This window comes from Macaca fascicularis, chromosome 4 (genome assembly GCF_037993035.2).
Source record: "Macaca fascicularis isolate 582-1 chromosome 4, T2T-MFA8v1.1".
Taxonomy (NCBI): domain Eukaryota; kingdom Metazoa; phylum Chordata; class Mammalia; order Primates; family Cercopithecidae; genus Macaca; species Macaca fascicularis.
The window spans coordinates 13201670-13224500 of record NC_088378.1 but is presented as its reverse complement, the minus strand read 5'-3'; the positions used below and the strand labels follow the sequence as shown (position 1 = coordinate 13224500).

At 36.4% G+C, this 22831-nt stretch overlaps 1 protein-coding gene across 25 annotated transcripts in view; it reads right to left on the bottom strand.

Annotated features, from left to right (window-relative positions):
* Positions 1-22831, bottom strand: part of CEP57L1 (centrosomal protein 57 like 1) — a 58776-nt gene that overhangs the window by 30583 nt on the left and 5362 nt on the right. For 6 of the 25 annotated variants that reach the window (XM_045391688.2, XM_074036845.1, XM_045391686.2 and 3 more), the window contains exon 2: positions 19057-19112. The exons of 11 other annotated variants lie outside the window; for them this stretch is intronic. Coding sequence is in view for 10 of the 14 variants with exons in the window: in XM_045391686.2 (XP_045247621.2) it covers positions 19057-19059 (3 nt within the window). In the remaining 4 variants the exon portion in view is untranslated. Of the gene's footprint in view, positions 1-967; positions 1265-19056; positions 19113-22831 lie in introns of all 25 variants that reach the window. 8 more of the 25 variants (XR_012433339.1, XR_012433341.1, XM_045391685.2 and 5 more) reach the window with 2 other exon arrangements.

Here is a 22831-nt window from a genome sequence, read left to right as displayed (position 1 = left end):
CCTTGCTGTCTACCTACTTGTTTCTAGCAGAAGACTCCTTTCTAATCGGTTTCCCAACCTATAGCAAATAAACAAAGCAATCAAGTTTCATTCATTAAACATTCAGAGATGAAAAATACAATCCCAGGCAGTCCCTGAAACATTCACAACTTAATTAAGCTACATAGGATGCTATGGGAATCCGGAGGAGAAGCATCTGACCCAGAGTCTGGGGATTTCAATGGTGACTTCCTGGAGGAGCTAGTTCTTAAACTGAGACATGAAGGATGAATGAATAGCATTTCACAAGCAAAAGAAAGTGAGAGAATGGGTAGAAGAAAAGATCAAGTGCACAGACAGAAGAAATAGCATGGTAAATATAAAAATAATGATATCTCACATTTATTAAAAACTTCTGTGAATTAACTTACTAAATCCACATACCAATGCTATGAAGCACAATTACTCCTATTTTACAGATGAGGAAACTGTGGCACAGAAAAAACTGTTTCATCCAAGGTCCATACCTAGTTAAGTGGCAAAGTCAAGATTTGGCAGTCTGGCTCTAAAGCTCACACTCTAAATCATCACACTATATAGCTTATCTATGCAAAATTATGAAAGCAAGAGAGAATCCAGTGTTTTGAGCAATCTATTATGAGTGATTTACTAAAGCTGGAAAGCTGTATAGTGCCTAAATATTGCAGAAGATGAGGCAGAAACCAGACCTGAGGAGCCTTGTATGCCAGGTACAGGTGTTTAGATTTTATCCTGTAGGTAGTAAAAGCCATCCAGCAGAGGAGTAGCAAGACCACACTGCCTTTGATAAAGTTTTTCATGAAGAATGGATAGAAACAACCAAAGGCTCAAAGTACAGGTAGGAGACTATTCCAGAGCTCTATGTGAGATGATAAAGACCTGAATCAAAGCAATAGAAGTGATTCCTTTTTTATTTTTATTTTTTTGAGACGGAGTCTCACTCTGTTACCTGGGCTAGGCTGGAGTGCAACGGCATGATCTCGGTTCACTGCAACGTCCGCCTTCTGGGTTCAAGTGATTCTCCTGCCTCAGCCTGCCGAGTAGCTGGGATTACAGGTGCACGCCACCACGCCTGGCTAATTTTTGTATTTTTTTAGTAAAGACAGGGTTTCGCCATGTTGGCCAGGCTGGTCTCGAACTCCTGTCACCAGGTGATCTGCCCGCCTTCGCTTCCCAAAGTACTGAGATTACAGGCATGAGCCTGGCCATAGAAGTGGTTCTATTTAGGTATTTCCTGCTACTAATCCTATGGAAAGGAAGAGAAAAACTAGAGAAAATCAGGATGTCAAATTCGTAGAACTTATGACCAGACAAGGAAAACTTGTGATAGGGAAAAATGAAATAAAGTTGTAACCAAGGTAGAAAACAGATTTTGAAAGCAGTGGAGTTGGTATAAAAGATTTATTCTAGACATAATTGAGGGGCTTGTGAAATAACATTTTTTAAAAAAACAGCTAAAATTTATATTGAGCTTGCTACATGTGAGGCACTGGTCAAAGAAGTTTACATGCATTGATCCACTGAATCATGAAGGCAACACTATGACATATTAACTTCTTTTTACATGAGGCATCTGAGAAGTTAAGTAACTTGCCCAGGGTCATGCAGCTATTAAGGGGCTGAGCTGGGATCTGAACCCAGGTATCCTGATTTGGAGTGTATTGTCTTTAATAGAGACATGCCAATTTTATAGATGAGTTTGACATTCAAGAATCGTTTAAAGTAAGGATTTGGCCCCAGCTAGCTCAGCCGGTAGGTAATAATAATAATAATAAAAACAAAGATAAGGGTTTGGAAGTCATCAATATACATAGATGGCAGTTGAAGCCATGAGTATTGAGTTAGATATAGAGTACGCAGTCTAAGTGTGGTCCTTCAATCACTTAGGTAAGAATACCCTGAGGATTTTTATTTTTAATAAACATGCAGATTCCTGGGCCTCACCAAAGTCCACGGAAACAAAAACTCTAGGGATAAGACCCATAAATATATCGTTTTGATAACTACCCAACTGATCCTTATATAAAGTTCGAAGATCACTAAAGGAATGAGCAAAGAAATGTGTAACAATGACATTGAGTTTACTAGAAGTGTGTCTACAATAAGAGTAAGCAAATTCTGAAGAAGGATGTTAGTAGGGGCCTGGGCAAGTGTCTGATGAGTCTTTTTTTTTTGAAACAAAGTCTCACCCTGTTGCCCAGGCTGGAGTGCAATGGCACAATCTTGGCTCACTGCAACCTATGCCTCCCAGGTTGGGTTCAAACGATTCTCCTGCCTCAGCCTCCCAAGTAGCTGAGATTACAGGCGCACATGACCATGCCTGGCTAATTTTTTGTATCTTTAGTAGAGATGGGGCTTCACTATTTTGGCCAGGCTGGTCTTGAGCCCCTGACCTCGTAACCCTCCCACCTTGGCCTCCCAAAGTACTGGGATTACAGCCATGAGCCACAGAGCCTGGCCCTCTGATGAGTCTTTGATCAAATCTAAGCCACAATAAATTATGAGATGTATTATTCTTTCATGCACCACCACCACCAAAACAACAACGTACCCCAAACAAGAGGCCTCCCATGTAAAGCTAGAACAACAAAAGGGGTACAAATGCAATATAAACAAATGAAAAATAAACCCAGCATTCAGAATGAGACAGCAAGGAAACCTGAAAGTCTCTATCTGTACACAAGATAGAAGCAATTTTATCTAAAAGCCAGTACTCACCTAGCTTTGCAGTCTGAATTCATATTACCAGTAGGGTCAAAAACAAAACACAGCAAAACCAACAAAGACAAAACAAAACAAAAAAAATCTTTCAGGCAGAGAATTTAACTTAAAGTGGTCTCAGATTGGTAGTAGTGCAAATAACTGGCAGAGTGAAATGCAAATCCTTTCTGAAGTAATCTGACTTCGATTGAGGCTAATAATGATTACAAGACATTTCCTTATCTTAGACATTTTTTAATTTCTAAAATTTCTAAAAATATGTGTCTTAAAGCCACTGAAATACAGTAGATGGAAAGCATACCAAGCTATATTCTGAATGCTCAGAATCTTTGACGGTGGGGTTATTTTTGGGTTCTCAGATGTACTTTATAATTTCATATAGGTGTTGATTTGTTTTTAAAATAACTATAAAACAAAGACACTATTAACAATTATAAAATTGTTTCCCTTTCCATCACATTTAACCATATTTATAATTCCTCTAAATATAAAAAGTCTCATCCATTTTAAAACAAGAACCCCAAAGAGTGAGATCAGACCACTAATACCTGTACCCTGGAGTCTACGTAAATGCTCCCACACTCTGGGATTTTGATAATGAAACTGCAAAATGCACCACAGGCCCTGGTAACTGTCCAGACATAACAAGACAAACAGCAAACTTTGTTCCTGCCAAGGATGATGATTTACAGTCCTACTCTGACATTTGGTATTCCCTCTTTTGCTCACAGGCCATAAACACTAACTATTTTCATTATATCCAGAGTATCCTGGCTCTTTTTAAGAAAAATTAATCCCTTCTCAACAATGCCACAGTGAAAAAAAATTCTTCTAGAACTTCTGTAATTTTCCAGAAAAGCAGTCTTTTCCTAATTCAAACATACATTTCCCATCTATTCCAAGAGCAGTACAAACACTGCACAAATTACACACCGTAGTTGCTCTGGGGTCTTTTAAAACTGCAAATTTCATTGTACAGCAAGCACATCATCCAAATGAGTTGCTAGATGACTAAAATTGCTTTAGAGTGAAAATAAACACCAACTGATCACTGTGGGGAGTATCATAATCCAAAAGTGTGACTTACAAATAAACCAGTTATACAACCAACCACTGCTAACTTCCCTGTTTTTAGTGGGTGAAGGTCCTCAGAGTCCTTCTCACAACACAGTCCTGTCTAGAGCAATTGATATAAAAATTCTAATCTGACACTCATCCTTGCCACACCCCACTAGAGCACCTCTTTCACTCAGGAAAACTATTCTACCCCCAGAGCAAATGTTTGCCTATGAGTGAGTGACTGAGTGAGAGTGTGTGTATGTGTGTGTGTGTCTGTCTGTGTAAGTATAGGAATTTTCTAAGACTGTAGAAAGTGAAGTAACAGTTTCCACATCCGCATCTATAATTGAAAATTCACTTTCCCATAGAAACAAGGGAATAATGGTTTCATAGTGACACTACATTTCTAACCATTTTATAACAATATTGTTTCTATGTGGAACTGTGTAAAATCCACTGAATATGAATGTCAAGCTACTTAGTAATTCTTCAGATGATATCTGTTAGTATAATTTGTGTGCTATAAATATTTAAAACACTTTAAGAGTAGCCCATAATCCCATTATACAGACCCCCATTAACACATTTTTTAATATCCAGAGGTAATAAAACTTAAACAGTACAGAAAGTCACAAAATGAAAACTCAAAATTTTTCTAATCCCGGACTGCTGATTCCCAACTACACCCACTACTTTCCCCTCCCTGGAGATAATCACCATCAACGGTTCTTGAGAACAGAAAGAAAACAATTATTTATAGACCTAAGCACTTTTCTTTTGGAAAAGAATATCATACGCATCAATTGGCGGGCAATGCAGAAAAAGGTTCATCAGATTCTAGAATATGGCAATCTTGTTAATGTCTAGAAATGCTACCTTCATATGAATTTTTGTTTGAATAATGCATTTTCATGTTTTCATATACCTGTAACCTAGATTATTTGATAATGAAGTATAGCATAGTGGTTAAGAGGTAGGCTCTGCAGCAAAACTCCTTGGGGATAAATCCTGTGTGATCTGCAGAAGGTTTCTTAAATGTTCCTCCTATCTATAAAATGGGAATAATATGACTACCTATTTAAGATAATTATACGTAATGAATCAACATGAAGTACTAGAATAGAGCTTAGTGTGCAGTAAGCACTCAATAAATGCTGGCTATTACTGATATCCAGAAATCTTTATATGTTGGATATCTCATCCAAATTTTTGTCAGTAAAATCACTGATGTGCATAATGATACTGAGAAACGACAAAATCAAAAAATCTCTTTTGAACTATCAAAACCTACATTATATCCAGTGTTTCTTAACATCATACTATAATCCTAATGTCTCCAATAGGCAATCTATAAACAGTATATGACTTTTCAGGTGAAAAGTCAGTATATCACTTTTCAAGTGAAATGCTTGATTCCCCACATAACCTACTTATAACTTTATACTGCTCCTGCACAAATCTAATTTTTACACTTAATGCCTTCTGTAGGCCCAGCTCTTCTTTTTTTTTTTTTTTCAAATATGGCAGGTTTTTTTTTTTTTTTTCAAACATGGCAGTTTTTTTTTTTTTTTTTTTTTAATTATACTTTAAGTTCTAGGGTACATGTGCATGATGTGCAGGTTTGTTACATATGTATACATGTGCCATGTTGGTGTGCTGCACCCATTAACTCGTCATTTACATTAGGTATGTCTCCTAATGCTATCCCTCCCCCCTCCCCCACCCCACAATAGGACCCAGTGTGTGATATTCCCCTTCCTGTGTCCAAGTGATCTCATTGTTCAATTCCCACCTATGAGTGAGAACATGCGGTATTTGGTTTTCTGTTCTTGCGATACTTTGCTCAGAATGATGGTTTCCAGCTGCATCCATGTCCCTACAAAGGACACAAACTCATCCTTTTTTATGGCTGCATAGTATTCCATGGTGTATATGTGCCACATTTTCTTAATCCAGTCTATCACTGATGGACATTTGGGTTAATTCCAAGTCTTTGCTATTGTGAATAGTGCCGCAATAAACATACGTGTGTATGTGTCTTTATAGCAGCATGACTTACAATCCTTTGGGTATATCCTCAGTAATGCGATGGCTGGGTCAAAAGGTATTTCTAGTTCTAGATCCTTGAGGAATCGCCACACTGTTTTCCACAATGGTTGAACTAGTTTACAGTCCCACCAACAGTGTAAAAGTGTTCCTATTTCTCCACATCCTCTCCAGCACCTGTTGTTTCCTGATTTTTTTAATGATTGCCATTCTAACTGGTGTGAGATGATATTTCATAGTGGTTTTGATTTGCATTTCTCTGATGGCCAGTGATGATGAGCATTTTTTCATGTGTCTGTTGGCTGTATGAATGTCTTCTTTTGAGAAATGTCTGTTCATATCCTTTGCCTACTTTTTGATAGGGTTGTTTGTTTTTTTCTTGTAAATTTGTTTGAGTTCTTTATAGGTTCTGGATATTAGCCCTTTGTCAGATGAGTAGATTGCAAAAATTTTCTCCCATTCTGTAGGTTGCCTGTTCACTCTGATGGTAGTTTCTTTTGCTGTGCAGAAGCTCTTTCATTTAATTAGATCCCATTTGTCAATTTTGGCTTTTGTTGCCATTGCTTTTGGTGTTTTAGACATGAAGTCCTTGCCCATGTATGGTTTTAGGTCTAACATTTAAGTCTCTAATCCATCTTGAATTAATTTTCGTATAAGGAGTAAGGAAAGGATCCAGTTTCTGCTTTCTACTTATGGCTAGCCAATTTTCCCAGCACCATTTATTAAATAGGGAATCCTTTCCCCATTTCTTGTTTCTCTCAGGTTTGTCAAAGATCAGATGGCTGTAGATGTGTGGTATTATTTCTGAGGCCTCTGTTCTGTTCCATTGGTCTATATCTCTGTTTTGGTACCAGTACCATGCTGTTTTCGTTACTGTAGCCTTGTAGTATAGTTTGAAGTCAGGTAGCATGATGCCTCCAGCTTTGTTCTTTTGGTTTAGGATTGTCTTGGCAATGCGGGGTCTTTTTTGGTTCCATATGAACTTTAAAGCAGTTTTTTCCAATTCTGTGAAGAAAGTCATTGGTAGATTAATGGGGATGGCATTGAATCTATAAATTACCTTGGGCAGTATGGCTATTTTCATGATATTGATTCTTCCTATCCATGAGCATGATATGTTCTTCCATTTGTTTGTGTCCTCTTTTATTTCACTGAGCAGTGGTTTGTAGTTCTCCTTGAAGAGGTCCTTTACCATCCCTTGTAAGTTGGATTCCTAGGTATTTTATTCTGTTTGAAGCTATTGTGAATGGGAGTTCATTCATGATTTAGCTCTCTGTTTGTCTGTTACTGGTGTATAAGAATGCTTGTGATTTTTGCACATTGATTTTGTATCCTGAGACTTTGCTGAAGTTGCTTATCAGCTTAAGGAGATTTTGGGCTGAGATGATGGGGTTTTCTAAATATACAATCATGTCATCTGCAAACAGGGACAATTTGACTTCTTTTCCTAACTGAATACCCTTTATTTCTTTCTCTTGCCTGATTGCCCCAGCCAGAACTTCCAACACTATGTTGAATAGGAGTGGTGAGAGAGGGCATCCCCGTCTCGTGCCAGTTTTCAAAGGGAATGCTTCCAGTTTTTGCCCATTCAGTATGATATTGGCTGTGGGTTTGTCATAAATAGCTCTTATTATTTTGAGATACATTCCATCAATACCGAATTTATTGAGAGTTTTTAGCATGAAGGGCTGTTGAATTTTGTCAAAGGCCTTTTCTGCATCTACTGAGATAATCATGTGGTTTTTGTTTTTGGTTCTGTTTATATGCTGGATTATGTTTATTGATTTGCGTATGTTGAACCAGCCTTGCATCCCAGGGATGAAGCCCACTTGATCATGGTGGATAAGCTTTTTGATGTGCTGCTGGATTTGGTTTGCCAGTATTTTATTGAGGATTTTTGCATCGATGTTCATCAAGGATATGGGTCTAAAATTCTCTTTTTTTGTTGTATCTCTGTCAGGCTTTGGTATCAGGATGATGTTGGCCTCGTAAAATGAGTTAAGGAGGATTCCCTCTTTTTCTATTGATTGGAATAATTTCAGAAGGAATGGTACCAGCTCCTCCTTGTACCTCTGGTAGAATTCAGCTGTGAATCTGTCTGGTCCTGGACTTTTTTTGGTTGCTAGGTTATTAATTATTGCCTCAATTTCAGAGCCTGCTATTGGTCTATTCAGGGATTCAACTTCTTCCTGGTTTCGTCTTAGGAGAGTGTAAGTGTCCAGGAAATTATGCATTTCTTCTAGGTTTTCTAGTTTATTTGTGTAGAGGTGTTTATAGTATTCTCTGATGGTAGTTTGTATTTCTGTGGGGTCAGTGGTGATATCCCCTTTATCATTTTTTATTGTGTCGATTTGATTCTTCTCTCTTTTCTTCTTTATTAGTCTTGCTAGCGGTCTATCAATTTTGTTGATCTTTTCAAAAAACCAGCTCCTGGATTCATTGATTTTTTGAAGGGTTTTTTGTGTCTCTATCTCCTTCAGTTCTGCTCTGATCTTAGTTATTTCTTGCCTTCTGCTAGCTTTTGAATTTGTTTGCTCTTGCTTCTCTAGTTATTTTAATTGGGATGTTAGGGTGTCAATTTTAGATCTTTCCTGCTTTCTCTTGTGGGCATTTAGTGCTATAAATTTCCCTCTACACACTGCTTTAAATGTGTCCCAGAGATTCTGGTATGTTGTATCTTTGTTCTTATTGGTTTCAAAGAACATCTTTATTTCTGCCTTCATTTTGTTATGTACCCAGTAGTCATTCAGGAGCAGGTTGTTCAGTTTCCATGTAGTTGAGCGGTTTTGATTGAGTTTCTTAGTCCTGAGTTCTAGTTTGATTGCACTGTGGTCTGAAAGACAGTTTGTTATAATTTCTGTTCTTGTACATTTGCCAAGGAGCGCTTTACTTCCAACTATGTGGTCAATTTTGGAATAAGTGCGATGTGGTGCTGAGAAGAATGTATATTCTATTGATTTGGGGTGGAGAGTTCTATAGATGTCTATTAGGTCCACTTGGTGCAGACTTTAGTTCAATTCCTGGATATCCTTGTTAACTTTCTTCTCGTTGATCTGTCTAATGTTGACAGTGGGGTGTTAAAGTCTCCTGTTATTATTCTATGGGAGTCTAAGTCTCTTTGTAAGTCTCTAAGGACTTGCTTTATGAATCTGGGTGCTCCTGTATTGGGTGCATATATATTTAGGATAGTTAGCTCTTCCTGATGAATTGAGAATTGATCCCTTCACCATTATGTAATGGCCTTCTTTGTCTCTTTTGATCTTTGATGGTTTAATGTCCGTTTTATCAGAGACTAGGATTGCTACCCCTGCTTTTTTTTTTTTTTTTTTTTTCCATTTGCTTGGTAGATCTTCTTCCATCCCTTTATTTTGAGCCTATGTGTGTCTCTGCATGTGAGATGGGTCTCCTGAATACAGCAAACTGATTGGTCTTGACCCCTTATCCAATTTTCCAATCTGTGTCTTTTAATTGGACCATTTAGTCCATTTACATTTAAGGTTAATATTGTTATGTGTGAACTTGATCCTGTCATTATGATATTAGCTGGTTATTTTGCTCGCTAGTTGATGCAGTTTCTTCCTAGCATCGATGGACTTTACATTTTGACATGTTTTTGCATTGGCTGATACCTGTTGTTCCTTTCCATGTTTAGTGCTTCCTTCAGGATCTCTTGTAGGGCAGGCCTGGTGGTGACAAAATCTCTAAGCATTGGCTTATCTGTAAAGGATTTTATTTCTCCTTCACTTATGAAACTTAGTTTGGCTGGATATGAAGTTCTGGGTTGAAAATTCTTCTCTTTAAGAATGTTGAATATTGGCCCCCACTGTCTTCTGGCTCGGAGAGTTTCTGCCAAGAGATCTGCTGTTAGTCTGATGGGCTTCCCTTTGTGTGTAACCCGACCTTTCTCTCTGTCTGCCCTTAAGACTTTTTCCTTCATTTCAACTTTGGTTGAATCTGACAATTATGTGTCTTGGAGTTGCTCTTCTCGAGGAGTATCTTTGTGGCGTTCTCTGTATTTCCTGAATTTGAATGTTGGCCTGCCTTACTAGGTTGGGGAAGTTCTTCTGGATGATATCCTGCAGAGTGTTTTCCAACTGGGTTCCATTTTCCCCGTCACTTTCAGGCACACCAATAAGACATAGATTTGGTCTTTTCACATAATCCCACATTTCTTGGAGGCTTTGTTCATTTCTTTTTACTCTTTTTTCTCTACACTTCTCTTCTCGCTTCATTTCATTAATTTGATCTTCAATCGCTGATACTGTTTATTCCAGTTGATCAAGTCAGTTACTGAAGCTTGTGCATTTGTCACGTAGTTCTCATGTCATGGTTTTCATCTCTATCAGTTCTTTTAAGGTCTTCTCTGCATTGATTATTCTAGTTATCCATTCATCCATTGTTTTTTCAAGGTTTTTAGTTTCTTTGCGCTGGTTATGTAGTTCCTCCTTTAGCTCTGAGAAGTTTGATAGACTGAAGCCTTCTTCTCTCAACTCTTCAAAGTCATTCTCCGTCCAGCTTTGTTCTGTTGCTGGCGATGAGCTGTGTTCCTTTGGGGGGAGAGATGCGCTCTCATTTTTTGAATTTCCAGCTTTTCTGCCCTGCTTTTTCCCCATCTTTGTGGTTTTATCTGCCTTTGGTCTTTGATGATGGTGACGTACTGATGGGGTTTTGGTGTGGGTGTCCTTTCTGTTTGTTAGTTTTCCTTCTAACAGTCAGGACCCTCAGCTGTAGGTCTTTTGGAGTTTGCTTGAGGTCCACTCCAGACCCTGTTTGCTGGGTATCAGCAGCGGAAGCTGCAGAAAATAGAATCTTGCTGAACAGCAAGTGTTGCTGTCTGATTCTTGCTCTAGAAGCTTCGTCTCGGGGTGTACCCCGCCGTGTGAGGTGTGAGGTGTCAGTCACCTAGTGAGGGATGTCTCCTAGTTAGGCTACTGAGGGGTCAGGGACCCACTTGAGCAGGCAGTCTATCCATTCTCAGATCTCAGCCTCTGTGCTGGGAGATCCATTGCTCTCTTCAAAGCTGTCAGACAGGGGCATTTACCTCTGCCAAGGTTTCTGCTCCTTTTGTTTAGCTATGCCCTGTCCCCAGAGGAGCGGCCCAGCCCTTCTTAAGAGATGATATCACTTCGGAGTTTGTACTCATTTATTTGTTCTTTACTTCTGCCTAAGATAATAATTTTTTATCAAGTACAGACTACCATTTCTCTGCATTTTAACAGAGTTCATGTCTACTTGAATGTCCTAAAGGCACCTGAAACGTATATCCAAAACTTAAAGCACCATTTTTGCCTCAAAACAGTTTTTCTTCCTATATTTGTAATCTCACTTTAACAGGATCATCCTCCTATTCCCCATTCTCAAGTCCTGAGGAGGTCAACACATAAAACACTTCTTGACTCACCTATCCTCTCCCATCTTACCACCACTGATTAGGTGTCCTAGCCTAGGCCCTCATCATTTATTGGGAAGGAAGACGTCTATACCATTCAGATCAGAGAGAGTGCTAGCTACTGATTGTAGTGTCTGAGTTACTCTGTGATGAAGCAACACAAACATGGGTTTGTCATAACATTGCCTTCCTTGGTATTGAGAGCTCCAAAGTCATAATTCCAAATTCTTATACCTATTAGCAAGCTTCGGTATGTTAACTACAGTGACTTTTGACCCACATATCTGAGGTGAACAACTGTTTTGAAAGGCTGAAGTAACCTACTGACGCACAGAGATGTTGATAGGCTGCAGAGAGACACCATTAAGCCCTTACTTTTTTTTCAAACCAGACTTGTTGGCACAGTTGTTAAGGTATTAACATGAGGAACAGCATATGTTGTCAAATAGCCCAGAGGGCAAAAGGAGAAAATCTGATTTTCCTGGCTAGACAAGGTGGGAGTTTAATTGATAAAAATATATTTTACTGGCCGAGCGCAGTTGCTCATGCCTGTAATCCCAGTTCTTTGGGAGGCCAAGGCAGGTGGATTACCTGAGATCAGGAGTTTGAGACCAGCCTAGCCAATATGGTGAAACCCTATCTCTACTAAAAATACAAAAATTAGCTGGACTTGGTGGTGGGCACCTATAATTCCAGCTACTAAGGAGGCTGAGGCAGAAGAGTCGCTTGAACTCAGGAGGCAGAGGTTGCAGTGAGCTGGGACCGTGCCACTGCACTCCAGCCTGGGTGACAGAGTGAGACTCCGTCTCAAAAACAACAACAACAACAACTCTCTCTCTCTCTGTGTATACATATATATAACTTAAAATGCACCTACAAAAATGTGTATTACTTTCCTCTTAAATGTTGCAATTTTTCTTCAGTTTCCAATGTGCTTACTTAACTTACAGCTCACTATGCCAAATGCTGAAAGTGCTGAGGGCCTTCCAATTACCACCAGCAGCCAAAATAGAGGAGCACAGAGAACGGACTATGATGTCGAAACATAAGATATCATTATTGCGCCTATTGAACTTCCCTTGTATCCATATAGACATTGCCTATGACTATATCTGCATAATTCACTTCACTTAATATTGCAATGTCTATTTAGTAAAATTAATGTTGAGAATCTGCATAATTTTCCAATTCCTTTCCATTTCAATTCCAATACTGTTTGCTAAGCGTCTATCATGAGCCAAACTTTGTGCTTAGAGCTGGAAATGGAAAGAGGAAGAGGTCACAGTCTCAGGGGAAAATAAATGCAATGCCTCATCAACTCAGGACTTTGAACTTGCTCTAAACTAGTACAGATTTGGTGCCCACAAAAAGGGGGGTTAACCCTCCAATGTTGCTTTCATAATAGTAGTTGGTCCAGTTTGCCAGTCCAGCCAAGACAAGACCTGGCTAAGACAGCCCCAGCTTCCTTCAATATGATCACGTTTCATCCTTCAATTAAAAATTTCCTATTAGCTGCACATTACAGACCATCAAAAGATAGAGGTTTGTAGAACAGCAAAGCCAAAAGGCATAGCCAAAGGCATTCACAATCAGTTCAATCATAAGTAATATTCTCTTGTACACCTGCATATTGCCTACAACTTTTTATGCTTATGTTATATATAACTCCATGATATCTTACTGTAATAGTTGAGACTAGAATAACAGTGTTTGGAAAGAAGTTTGATACAAACTTACTATATATATATTTCTGATTATAAAAGTAATACACGCTCATTCTACAAAATTTTGAAATTATAGAAGAAAATAAAAATCACGGGAATTTTATCAATCTCAGATTATTAAAATATTGTTAACACACTTGGTATATATTAAATCAGTCTTTTATTATTTTAACCAAAGTTAGGACTGTACCATGTTTGTGTAAATTATCTTTCTATTTAATATGTGATAAACGTTTTCTTGAATCATCTTTTTTTGTATATAATGCTTCAGAAGTTTTTTCTTAATGGCAGTACATAAATGTTTTTGTAAATTACCAATTTTTTCATTAAGAAAGTCTATAAATTGTATTGTTAGGTCAAAGACAGTTTTAAATGCTTCTGGTACATATTATCAAATTGTCTGGCCCTGTTTTGAATTAAGGCATTACTGGAGCTTTTTAGAACTTAGAAAAAATTCCTAAAGTTCACAGTTCTCACCATATCTTGAAATTATTTCTCTAGTCAATAATACTATAGACAAAATTTCTCTTGGATAACCTCTTATCAAAAGCTTTATGACAATGAGAACCTAGAAAAAGATTGAAACTGTACCTATATAAATAGAGTAACATATATATCAATTAGCCTACTCTACAGTTAATAAAAGTATCTCTAAAATGCTTATAGGGGCTGGGCACGGTGGCTCACTCCTTTAATCCCAGCACTTTGGGAGGACGAGTTGCGCATATCACCTGAGGTAAGGAGTTTGAGATCAGCCTGACCAACATGGAGAAACCACCTCTGTACTAAAAATACAAAATTAGGCAGGCGTGGTGGCATATGCCTGTAATCCCAGCTACACAGGAGGCTGAGGCAGGAGAATCGCTTGAAGTTGGGAGGTGGAGGTTGCAGTGAGCCAAGATTGCGCCATTGCACTCCAGCCTGGCCAACGAAAGTGAAACTCCATCTCAATAAAATATAAAATAAAATAAAATAAGATAAATAAAATAAAATAAATAAAAGGCTTAATAGGGAGGAAACAGAATTCCAGGCAATACCTAAAACAAATTTACTTTCCCTTTTTTGACCAAAACTCATACAAATACAGATAAATCAAAACTGTTGAACTCAATTCTATAAAACGTATGTAGTCATACTTACATAGTATATTCTTCATATCTGTACTAAAAGGCAAAATCTAAAAATATCATCTCAACATTTGAAAAGTATTATCACTTACAAGCTTTTACATGCCAAATTTAGTCTTAACAACCTTAAAGAATGCTATTACTATTATTATAGTCATTTTTTAACACATTAGGAAACAGATGAAAAGATTAGGTGACTTGGCTAATTGAATATGTATAATAAATGAATAGCAAAGCCAGAATTCAAACCCAGGTCTCTGGACTCTAAATGTGGATCCTTTTTGTTTCTGTACTGTTTTCTATAAATCATAAATAATCAAATTTTTCTTTATACTTGGCTTCAGGTTTTTTTTAAAAAAAAAAACAGATTTATTTCTTAATGTTTAAATAATTTATTTAAGCCAAAATTAAAATAAGTTTGCATTCCCTGAGTGCACACACTGATAGTGGGTGGGCCAACTAATAAAACTACTGATAGCACACAGATGCCAGCTTAAAGTTAACATTTTTCCATTGTATAAATCCACAAACAGAGAAACATGTTTGGCTGAGCATAATCTAATTTGTAAATTTCCCAAAGAAAACAAACATTACAACTACTAGAATTGTTTTCCCTATAAATAGAGTAGTGTGGAGATCACAACTGAGAACAACACGAAATTCCTTTAAAATGACACACTGAAGGAAGCCCTATTCTCTCCTTTAAAAAAAAATACATATATACTCATAAATAAATATTTCCTTCCATTTCTCCCTTTTATCCACTACCACCCTAACTTCTTCTAACAATGAAAGAATAAAAAATTAACAACAGAAGATTTTTGAAGTTGTTAATTTATAACTTTTACAAAATCATCAACTATCATTAATTTAGCAATATTTTAATGTATTTATTAATCATGGTTTATCTGATTTAATTTAGTTGCTTTAACAAATATAGCTTTACATTTGTATTTTTATTAGTTTTATTTTAATCGGCAAATAATAACTGTATATATTTATGGGGTATAAGGTGATATTTCAATACATGTGTACTTTGTGGAATTATCATATCAGAGTAATTAGTATATCCATCACCTCAAACATTTACCATCTCTTTGTAGTGAGACATTTAAAATATCTGTTTTAGCTATTTTGAACTACAATAACTATAGTCATCTTGCGGTGTAACAGAACACCAGAACTTATTTCTTTTTTTTTTTTTTTTTTTTTGAGACGGAGTCTTGGCTCTGTCGCCCAGGCTGGAGTGCAGCGGCCGGATCTCAGAGCACTGCGAGCTCCGCCTCCCGGGTTCATGCCATTCTCCTGTCTCAGCCTCCCAAGTAGCTGGGACTACAGGCGCCCGCCACCTCGCCCGGCTAGTTTTTTTGTATTTTTTAGTGGAGACGGGGTTTCACCATGTTAGCCAGGATGGTCTCGATCTCCTGACCTCGTGATCCGCCCGTCTCGGCCTCCCAAAGTACTGGGATTACAGGCTTGAGCCACCGCCCCCGGCCCAGAACTTATTTCTAGTAACTTAACTTTGTACCCCGTTGATCGGCATCTTCCCTTTCCCTGTCCACTCCCTACAACTCTCCTACCCCTCTTCCCATCCCCTGCCACTTGCTTTTGGTAACCATTATTCTACTCTCTACTTCTATGATTTTGACTTTTCTAGATTCCAAATATAAGTGAGATTACACATTATTTGTTTCTCTGTGCCTGGCTTATTTCCCTTAATACGATGTCCTCTAGGTTCATCCATGTTGTTGAAAATGAAGAAATTTCCTGTTTTTTTTTTTTTTTTTAAGATTAAATAGTATTCTGTTGTTTCTATATACACGAGGGGCTAACACCCAACATAAACAAAAAACTCAAACTATGAAATAACAAGAAAACAACCCTATTAGAAAATGGGCAAAGGACTTAAATAGACTTTTCTCAAAAGAAGGCATACAAATTGCCAACAGATATATACTTTAAAATGTTCAACATCTCTAATCATCAAAGAAATGAAAATTAAAACCACAATGAGATATCAGCTCATACCTGTCAGATTGGCTACTATCAAAAATATGAATGACAACAAAAGTTGGCAAGGATGAAAAGAAACCCTTATACACTGTAGGTGGTATTGTAAATTGATACAGTTATTTTGGAAAACAGTATGGAGGTTCCTCAGAAAACTAAAAATAGCATTACCATATAAGCCAGCAATCCCACTGCTGGGTATATACCCAAAGCAAAAAAATAAGTACGGAAAGGGGTGTCTGCACTCCCATGTTCACTGCAGCATTACTCACAATAGCCAAGAAATATATACAAACAACCTAAGTGTCCATTACAGATGAATGGATCTATAACATTTAAATATTAGAATGAAAAGTGTATATATATATATATTTTATTATACTTTAAGTTCTGGGATACATGTGCAGAACGTGCAGGTTTGTTACATAGGTATACATGTGCCATGGTGTTATAGATCACTAAAGATTCATACTTTTCACCAAGACTTGCTCTATGGAACACTGGCTTCACAGTAACTTCAATGTTAATTGAAGTTACTCCCTAAATTAAATGTATTTCCTGGCAAATAACTTTCAGGAAATTGGTAAAACAAATTTAACCTTCTTTACCTGCAAGTCTTATCAGTGTCTTTAATATGCTACTATCATATTAAACAAAGATGAAGCGTGCATTTCCCAAATTTATGTACAACAGAAACCTTTTTGGTGAATACTCTTAAGATTAGTATTCCACAGAACAGAACTTCAGGTAAGTTCTACAACGTTTATATACAGAATCATCAAAGGAGCTCTACACAGGAGACTACTATCGAGATACTATGAGGTATGTAATTGATAACAAGAAATAACAACTGATAATAGAAATAACAAAGAGCAAATTGTCTACAACATCCTTGTTAGAAATTTGTATTTCTACTGTAGGAGAGTAAAGGAAGAGAAAGAGATTCTCCTATTAAAAACGAGTTACGAATTCTAGCGTTTGTGTATTTAAGCTCACTTGATTTAGTAAATAATCAGCCTGGTATATCTGATGGAATGGCACATAAAAATTGCTAAGTTAATGTACCTTCAAAAGTACTTAACAGAATCATTATATAGCCAAATCATTCAATAGATGCTATAACATCTTCTTGTTAATATAATTCATGAAACAATGCTCTGGTTTCTCTTCAGAGCATATAAATCTTTCATCTTTTTAAATTCAAGAAATAAGGAGGGCTCATAAATGAGATGGGAAAATTGAGTAACAGAATTCAAACAATTTGCATGAATTTATTTTGGAACAAGAAATAGAATTTGTCTCTTGTATTTTCTAAATTAATAAAGGCCAAAAAAATCACAGCACAAGGTCTCACAGGTATCATCTACCCCTTTTTGAACAAAGGAATGTAGGAAAATGCAATTAAGTCAAACAAAATAAGAAAAATGGGGCTGGCTGTGGTGTCTCATGCCTGTAATCCCAGCACTTTGGGAGGCCGAGGCAGGTGGATCACTGGAGTTCAGGAGTTTGAGATCAGCCTGGCCAAAATAGTGAAACCCTGCCTCTACTAAAAATACAAAATTAGCAGGGCATGGTGGCAGGTGAGGCAGGAGAATCACTTTTAAGCAACTTATAAAATTATCTGTAATAAAAGAAGGAAAATATAAAAAGTTCTGATTAATATGAAAGAAAAAACTCTCCTCTAACCTATACATAAAAATATTAGATGATATATAACTTTAAAATTATATATAGCCAAGCTCAAAAGAAAAAGGGGAAATGCCCAGATGCTAAAAACAAAGGGAAAATTCAAGCCAGAACTGGTGAATCATGGTTGGATTTTTTAAAATGTTTAAAATGATTATGAAAATCAGATTTATTAAAAAATATAAGTCTAATTTATTAGGTTCACAAAAGTTGCTTACTTAGGAAGATACTGCTTATTAGAATTGAAGGTCTTTTGATAATAGCCTAAGTATTTGATAAAATGATAGGCTAAATTGAAAATTGTAGTTTGAAACATATAAGAAATTTGTTTGTAAATACTATTACATATTTAAGGAGAATTTTATCTTTTATCCTTACAGGTTAACCAAACATTAATTTTATTTTGTTAGTTTTTTGAGACACAGTCTCACTCTGTCACCTAAGCTGGAGTGAAGTGGTGCGATTTCAGCTCACTGCAACCTTTACCTCCTGAGTTCAAGCAATTTTCCTGCCTCAAAGGAGCTGAGATTACAGGTGTGAGCCACCATGCCATGCTAATTTTCTTTTTATGTATTTTTAGTAGAGACCGGTGGTGGTGGTAGAGGGGGTTGTTTCACCATGTTGGCCAGGCTAGTCTTGAACTCATGACCTCAAGTGATCCACCAGCCTCAGCTTCCCAAAGTGCTGGGATTACAGACATGAGCTATCATGCTTGGTCTTGAACATTAATTTTAAAAAAGCCAAAATCCTGATTTCCTTGCAAAAACTACTATACTTAAAAATAGATGTAGTACAACTTATAAGTTAAATTCAAAGTCTTAGGGAAAACTACATATAAAAAATGACAACTTTAATAAATTGAATACTAATTAAAATAAATGAAAAGTATTGAGTTTCAAGAAGAAAAGTCCACCTCTGACACTAAAAACACTGACAACAAGGATACCCACTATCAGTAGTATTGTTTAATAATAAATTGGAGATCCTCACAAAGGGACAAAACAGAAAAAGAAAATAAGATGTATAAGAGTATAAAAATTGTTATCTCTAGGAAATATGATTTTCTATATAGAACAACCCACAATAATCTAGACCAGCGGTCCCCAATCTTTTTGGTACCAGGGACCGGTTTCATGGAAGACGATTTTTCCATGGACCTGGGTTAGGGGTGGGGACGGGATGGTTTCAGGATGATTCAAGCCTACTGCATTTATTGTGAACTTTATTTCTATTATTATTACATTGTAACACATAACAAAATAATTATACAACTCACCATAAAGTAGAATCAGTAGGAGCCCTGAGCTTGTTTTTGCAACCAGACAGTCCCATCTGGGGGTGATGAGAGACAGTGACAGATCATTAGGCTTTAGAGTCTCATAAGGAGCGTGCAACCTAGATCTCTCACATCCGCAGTTCGGAGAGCGTTTGTGCTCCTGTGAGAATGCTACTGCTGATCTGACAGGAGGCGGAGATCTGGGGTAATGCAAGCAATGGGGAGCAGCTGTAGATACAGATGACGCTTCGCTTGTTCACCTGTTGCTCACTCCCTGCTGTGTGGTCTGATTCGTAACAGGCCACAAACTGGTACCAGTCCATGGCCCGAGGGTTGGGGATTCCGGATCTAGATAACCTATCTAGAAAATGTAATTTCAAAACATACATTTGCACAATAGCATCAGAAACTACATATGAATCATAGGGATAATGGCAAATAAAATTTTGTAATGGCATTGTGAAAAAGAACAAAACGATAGGACTGTTTTTCTAGTTATTAAGATTGATTACGGCACTTTAGTCATTAAAATAGTGAGGCGAGACAAAAGGGATACAAAAGAAAAGAGAGTAAATAAACTTTTACATATGTGGGAATTTGGTATACGAAAAAGAGGGCATTTCCATGGAGAAAGGATTGGCTATTCAATATTCACTATGCCAATATTCACTATACAGTGCTAGCCACACTGTAAAATATAGACATATATCTCTACTCCATGCCAAACACAAAAATAAATTCCAGCTAGACTGAATATCTATATGTGAACAACAAACCTTTGTTTTAGAAGAAAATACAGAGTGTTTCAGACTTTGGGTAAGAAGAGATTTCTTAAAACAAGATAATTTGCAAATAAAAAAAGAAAAAATGATAAAACTATATTAAAATTAAGATTTCTGTACAACAAAAAAATCATTGATGATATCTTTAAAAAAGCAACATATATAACATAAAAGATTAGTATCTGAAATACTAATTTATAGAAAAAAGTTCTATAAATCATTTAGAAAAACACAAAGCTCAATTAACAAAGGAAAAAAAGGTACAATGGAAGTTAAAAGACAAGAAAACATGAATAGCCAAAAGGACAAAAATATTCTACTTCATTGATCAGTAAATGCAAAATCAAACAATACAGAAATTATTTTACAGCCATTAGCTTGACAAAAATTTTAAAAGAAGCCTATCAGGACCCAATGCAGTGGCTCATGTCTGTAATCTTAGCACTTAGGGAGGCTGAGGTTGGGGGACTGCTTGAGCCCAGGTGTTCAAGATCAGCCTGGGCAACACTGTGAGACCCCATTTCTACAGAGAAAAATTTTTTAATTAGCTGGGTGTGGTGGCACACACATGTGTTCCCAGCTACTTGTAGGGCAGAGGTGGGAAGATCGCTTGAGCCTGGGAGGTTGAGGCTTGTGGTGGGCTGTGATCGTGCCACTGCACTCTGGTCTGGGCAACAGAGTAGGATTCTGTCTCACAAAACAAAACAAACAAACAAAAAACAAAACAAAAAAACCACGCCTATCAATATTAAGTTTTGTCAAGGATGTGAGGAAATGAAAATTCCCATGAACTGCCAGTGGGAGTGTAAACTGGTAAAATATAATATTTTAGAGAACAACTTGAAAAATGTGATCTTGTATATATCCTATAATTCAGCAATTCCACTTCTCTGAATTTATGAGTGAACCCTAAAGAAAATGGCACATATCTGGAGATACATGTAATGATGTTCACTGCTGCACTGCTTGCAACAAAAAAAAAATTAAAAAAATACATAAATATACATTAACAGGGACTGGATAAATAAGTTGTATCATATTCATACAATGAAACACTACACACCAGCCAAAATTTAAAAACAAGATCTACATTTAGCAACATAGATAAGCTCTGAAAATACATTGAGTAAAATAGAAACCAAGTTACAGATAGTAAGACATCTTCTATGTAACATTTTTTTAAAAGGCAAAGACAATATATGACTGTGCCAAGAGCATTTTCACAACCTATGTGATATTTTATTTCATTGAAAAAGAAAAAAACTAAAGCAAATTAGGTAAAATGTTAACATTTGTTCATTCCAAGGGGTACTTAAAAAGGGTATTTATTTTGTTACTCTTATTTTTTGTTTGAAATTTGTAATGTTTTTAAAAATGACACGTAATTTTAATATCTTACCCCATATATGTATATATTCATGTAAAATATGGATAAGGAAAATAAGTAGAAAAATAAGAATAAAGTCAGTAGTGAGACTGGTTTATAAAATTCATATTGTATGTTGCGTATATTGCTAGAGTTGGCTCACAAATCTTTCAAGAAGAGTAAAATGAATATAGATTCAGCAATTATTGGTTTTTAAAAATCTATCCATTAATATATGTCAGAAATATTAGAGATTTAGTCATTCAAAGCATACTACAGTAAATTTGGAGACGCCAAAAACAGAAAAACTGGAGAAAATACTGAAGAGTAAACTTGATTTAAGTGGTTTACTCATTTATTCCTGAAAGATGGAAGCAATAACATAAAAAAAAGGGGGATGGTATTTTGAGAATAGTATGTATGACAGTGTTTCAGAAAATACGTTTTTGAAAGGTTGAAAAGAATATCATTCAAATCAATCTTGTTAAGGAATTCAAATTGACCTTGTTAAGGAAAACTTAAAAATAAAATATACAGATTCAAATTTAAGAGTCTTCATGATTCATTTGGGCAATACACATACACCACACACATAAAAGTACACATATAGTACTTGGTTGACAAGACATTTTTCAACAAGCCAAAAGAAAAACTAAGGAAGCATTTAGAGGTAAAACTGCTTATGTTACTATGTAGTAAATAATTAGTATAATTTCCCTTAAAAACTTAAGTTGAAGTCAGTTATCACAGAAAGAGATATTTTAAGTTTCCATGGCTTCAGTGTTTCATTGTAGAGAAGGGTCAAACTATTGTGGAAAAATCACAGGTAGATTTTTGCAACCTTGTAAGACTAGGCAAAAAAGTAGCAAAAAACAAACAAACAAAAAAACAGAAAAACAGCAATGTAGACAAATAACAAGGTAATTCAATTGGTGAATAATATTCTTAATTGTAGAAAGTCTTCCTAACAATTTGCACTTACAGCACTCAGCCAATTGCACATGCTGACAACAGATAACTAAAATGGAACTGTTAGTCCGGTTTCCTGATACGTTCCAGATAAAGTTCTCCCTGGCCTCATCTTTAGGCTGACTTCAGGTCTCTCTCTCAAGGAATAGTTTTGAAGAATGGTACCAATATAGTTGTACAGATTCAGTACGATGGTCTTTAAAAAAAAGTTTTTTACCTTTTAATATTATTGATCAAAATAATTTCAGATCCAGCAGAAACTTTATTAATAAAAATAAAAATGTAAGCACAGACCTTATACCTTTTACAAAAAAAAATGACTAAAAAATGGATCATAAACCTATACACAAAACACAAAGCTATAAAAGCTCTGGAAGACAGGAGAACATCTAAATGACCCTCGGTATGGCAATGACTTTTTAGCTGCAACACCAAAAGCATGATACATGAAAGCTGGACTTCACTAAAATTAAAATTTTCTGCTTTGCAAAAGACACTATTAAGAGAATGAAAAGACAAGCCACAGACTTGCAGAAAATATTTGCAAAATGCCGATCTGATATAGGACTTGTGTGTCCAAAATATACAAAGCACTCTTAAAACTCAACAGTAAGCTGGGCATGGAGGTGCATGCCTGTAGTTCCAGCTACTTTGGAGG